The sequence below is a fragment of the Mesoplodon mirus genome, assembly GCF_964341445.2.
Source record: "Mesoplodon mirus genome assembly, contig: HAP1_SCAFFOLD_1928, whole genome shotgun sequence".
NCBI classification, from domain to species: domain Eukaryota; kingdom Metazoa; phylum Chordata; class Mammalia; order Artiodactyla; family Ziphiidae; genus Mesoplodon; species Mesoplodon mirus.
The window spans coordinates 32,386-36,657 of record NW_028294436.1 but is presented as its reverse complement, the minus strand read 5'-3'; the positions used below and the strand labels follow the sequence as shown (position 1 = coordinate 36,657).

Here is a 4,272-nt window from a genome sequence, read left to right as displayed (position 1 = left end):
TGTCCCATTTGATGCAACTGCAGAGCCATTAGGTAAACCAGCACATGTGTGCGGCCCCTTCCCTTAGACTCCTCTGGGCCCCCGTGACATAGGCTCAGAAGACTGCCAGCCTCAAGCCTTACCTCTTCCAAGGGACGGCCACACCGTCTTCCAGGATCTTCTGTCCCATGAATCTCAGTTGCTGTTTGGAACTCAAAGGAGAGAAAAGACCCTGCCTGCGGGGTCTCTTTGGGCTGGGGCCTTCCCCCATGGGCTGCTCTCCCTCATTCTCCTTTTCTTCTTGCTTCTCTTCCTCCTCCTCCTCCTCCTCCTCAGGTGTGCTCTCGGATTCCACATTGCCCATCCACTGGGCCATGTTGAGATGAAAGACACGGCAGCTGAAGCCCTGCAGGACGCCGCCCTTCACGTGCTGCTGGAGGATCTCCAAGGTGGGGAAGACCCGGCAGCAGGCCATGCACCTGAAGCCGTTCTCCATGGTCACCATCCAGTCCGGTGTCTTGGCCCTGGGTCTCTCCTCGACGGCAGGTGACCCTGATGGGCTGCCTGGCTCTGCCCTTTCCTCATACTCTTTCTCCTCCCCAGTGGGCTCACTGTCAGACAGGAGGCTTTCGGTGAACACATCAGAGGGGCAAGTGCCTACTGTGCACGCATCCTCAGGAAGGGTCACTTCTTCTATCGTCAGCTGCTTTTCAGGCAACTCCAAGGGTTTCTTTGTCTTCCAGGAGACAGCGACACCCTTGTTCACTTGTACCTGCATGTAGTATATTTTCATGCCCCTTTCCTCTTTGTCTGGGTGCAGATAGTCCTTACAGGGTGAAGAGAGTGAGGAGGAGACACAGTGTGATGGGGGAGCGGTCTCCCCTTCTTCCTGAACCTGGGCTAGGGGTGCTGTAGGCCAGGCAGTGTCTCGAAATCTCCGCATTGCTGAAAAAGGAAATTAAAACCATAATAACATGCATGGGCCGTGCCGGAAGCTGAGGGAGCAGGTGTGGTAGACGAGAGAGGGACATTTGCATGACGTAGCTATGTCGTGAGCTTGGTGTCTGTTGGCCGTAGGATGGAGCGGTGTATCTGGTGTCATCTGTGGGCTTTTCATGTGCGTGGGGGGGATACTGGAGAGGTGTCTGTATACAGGGGTGTGGAGTATGGTGGTGAGGGCTGTGGTATGTGAGGGATGCGGCTGGATGCGTGTATGACAAGGAGTGTGATTTTGGTAATATTGGTGGTGCATTACATGTGGAATGGGGCTGTGGTGCTTGGGGTTTATGTGTGCTGTGAGAAGGGCTGTGCCTGGAGGGCAGTTGTATGTGTGAGCTGTGTGGACCTGAGCTGGATGGTCCTGCTCTCAGGCTGGAGGTGTATGATGCAGAACTCTGTCCTTCTCTGGAAGCAAAGGCAAAGACAAAGCCTACATTTTCCTCTGAAGATGCTTAATCTGGTCCCTCTTCCCTCCACCTCAAGCCCAGACATTTCCGGCCCCTGCTCCTTGACTTCCCCACCATGGTACTACCAGTATTCACACCGCCCCCCCAGACTCAGCTGGCATCCACGCCCTCGGAACAGCTCAGCCATCCTGCCCAGGCTCCTCCACAGAGCCCTCATCACCTCTGATGACCCTGGATTTCCTCTCAGCCTCCCTGGGATCTGTGTGCCTCCTGCCTCACAGCCAAGCACGCCCTCACCTGAGGAGCCCCGCGCCCTTACCAGCGTAGCTGAGCTTGCGCGGAGTAGAAGTACAGAAGAAGTATTTAGGGGCAGAGGAGACCTCCACTGCCCCTGGGCTGCAGCCTTGGGCCACCACAGTGGATCCAAGCCGAGGGGGATCCTCTTGTGACTTCGAGATTCCTGAGGGAGGAATGAAAGGCTCAGGGTGGGTTCATCAGTCCTCTGTCCACAAATATTTACTGAGTGTGTGACACGTGTCAGGTGCAGTGAATACACACAGTTGAGAGTGTGATTCCCAGTGGATCCTCCAGGATTTAATTCCAATCAATACTTATTCTCTCACTGTCTAGTTGGTAATGTAGGCCTCGGTGGTGACTGTGAGTGTGTGGGAAGAGTGAGTGATGTGTATCAGTTAAGTCTGTGGTAAGTGTGGGGTTGGCATGGGGAGCACAGTGCAGACGTGTCTATCTGTGTCTGTGGCCTTTGTGTGCATGGTTTCTGTTCACAAGTCAGGAATTCTGGGACATGTAACGTTTCCTCATTACATGGTGTGGCTTGTATTTATGGTGCGTGTTCATTCATTCATTCACCAAGATTCAGTAAGCAGCTACTACTGTGTATCCGGCACTCTTCCATTGTTGTAGTCTTTGGTAACGCTGCACATTCTAGTAGGGGAAGACACACACTAAACAAAACTACAATAAATATATAATACATCAGCTGGTGGTAAGTATATAAGGGTTGCCAGACTTAGCGAACAAGAATACAAGGCACCCAGTTAAATTTCAGTTTCAGATAAACCCAGAATAATTTTTTAGTGTAAGTATTCCCATGCAGTATTTGTTCTTACTTAGTTTTAGTGTAAGTATGGCCCATACAATATTTGGGACATACTGATACTGAAAAATTACTTGTTCTTTATCTGGAATTCAAATTGAACTGGATAGCCCATATTTTCTCTGGCAATCCTGACATGGGTTACTGAGACTGTGGTTTACTATGGTTTGTACAAAGTGGGTCTGGTATTACTCAAGAATGTGTTACAAGTGTGGTGTGTATGACACGTGACTGGTTCTTACAGAGGTATTTAGCGATGGCTGAAGTTAGCTGTGTTTGTGCGAGAGTTGTGGAGATACATATATATATATATATATATATATATATATATATATATATATATATATATATATATATATAGTGTGAGTGTGTGTGTGTGTCCTATATATATAGTGTGAGTGTCTATATACATATCTCATCTCCAGCGTTTGGTGTTGGAGGAGAGGATTGTGATACAGGTGGGTTGTATGAGAACGTAGTACAGGAGGGATCCGTGTATATACCTCCATGTGCTGTGTGTGGTTTACTAAGGAAGTTAAATGTGGGGTGTGTGATATTTTTGCTGCATCAGAGTGTACATGGGTGTATGAGTTACTGTCTCATAAAACACCCCTAACAAGAATTCTGTATACACTCTTACGTACACCGAGTGTCAGCCAGGTCCAGGCAGGGTGACAAGAACTTTACCACGCAGACTTTATATCTGGTAAGCACTCTACCCCCATTCATCTCGCTCTTCTCTGCACTACCACACACACACACACACACACACACACACACACTCACACACCCACACACACACAGGAACATAGAGCAAAATATTCTGAATGGTCAGGGGCAGTCATTGCCTTCCCCAGCCTGTCCCAGCCACTGCCTGGAAATCTGCCTGCTGTCTAGAGCTCCATTCCCAAGGCCCATCCTACAGTCTCCAGGGCCCTGGGCCTGGTAGGAGCTACTGGGCTCTAATCTGGGGCAGAGGCCTCTAGCTGGAGCTCTGGGGTGACCACCCCTCTCCCAGGGCAAGCTACTCGCCTACATTTAATGCACGCAGGCACCACGTGGCCCGTGGCTCTCAGAGCTCCCCGCAGGACCATGAGGCCATTTCTCACCCCCGCTCACGTGGTCTCAGTCTCTGGAAAACCCTTCCCTTCCCTTGATCTCCTTTGGGAAATTCTTCCTGTTGAAGGAATAAATCCTCCTTGCTTTCAATATGACACCATCCCTAGACAAACAATCTTCTTTCAAAGTGCATTCCACTTGTCAAGATATTTTTCAACAGGGCCTTCAACTCATGGGGCTTCTCTTTCCACTTTGGTAAAAGAGGCCAAGCAACTCATGGGTCTCTCTCAGCATCCTTGCATCCTTCACATCCCCCACCTCATGACCCCAGGGAAAGATCCAAGAGAATAAGAGAGAAATCGTGGACAGAGAAAAGCTGCACCTCTAGGTCTGTGCAAGCAGGATGCAGCCTGCTGTGAGTCCGACAAAGCTCCAGGCCCAGCTGCCCCAGGAGAGAGTCCTCAGACCAGCGGAGCTGACCTCCCAACTCCCAGGGGTCATCTGGCCGTTCTGTGCCGTCTCACACCACAGGGGCCCTCCAGATAGATACGGCAGCATCAGTGAGACAAGGTCTCTCGCTCCCTGCTTCACAGGTGACACGTTCTCAGTCCCCCGCTTCCTAGAGAAGCTTCAGTTTGGCAGAAACCCATGTGCCCCAGACAAGTTACCCCCCACATATCTCCTCCGTTCTCGGCAGTTTCCTGGGACTCT

At 50.7% G+C, this 4,272-nt stretch overlaps 1 protein-coding gene across 1 annotated transcript; it reads right to left on the bottom strand.

Annotated features, from left to right (window-relative positions):
* Positions 1 to 240: 240 nt before the first annotated feature.
* Positions 241 to 805, bottom strand: LOC309798150 (protein FAM170A-like; the record flags this gene model as incomplete). The annotated part of the gene is made up of 1 exon (XM_082646435.1): positions 241 to 805. A coding segment is annotated over one exon (565 nt), but the record flags the coding sequence as incomplete, so codon positions are not given.
* Positions 806 to 4,272: the final 3,467 nt, after the last annotated feature.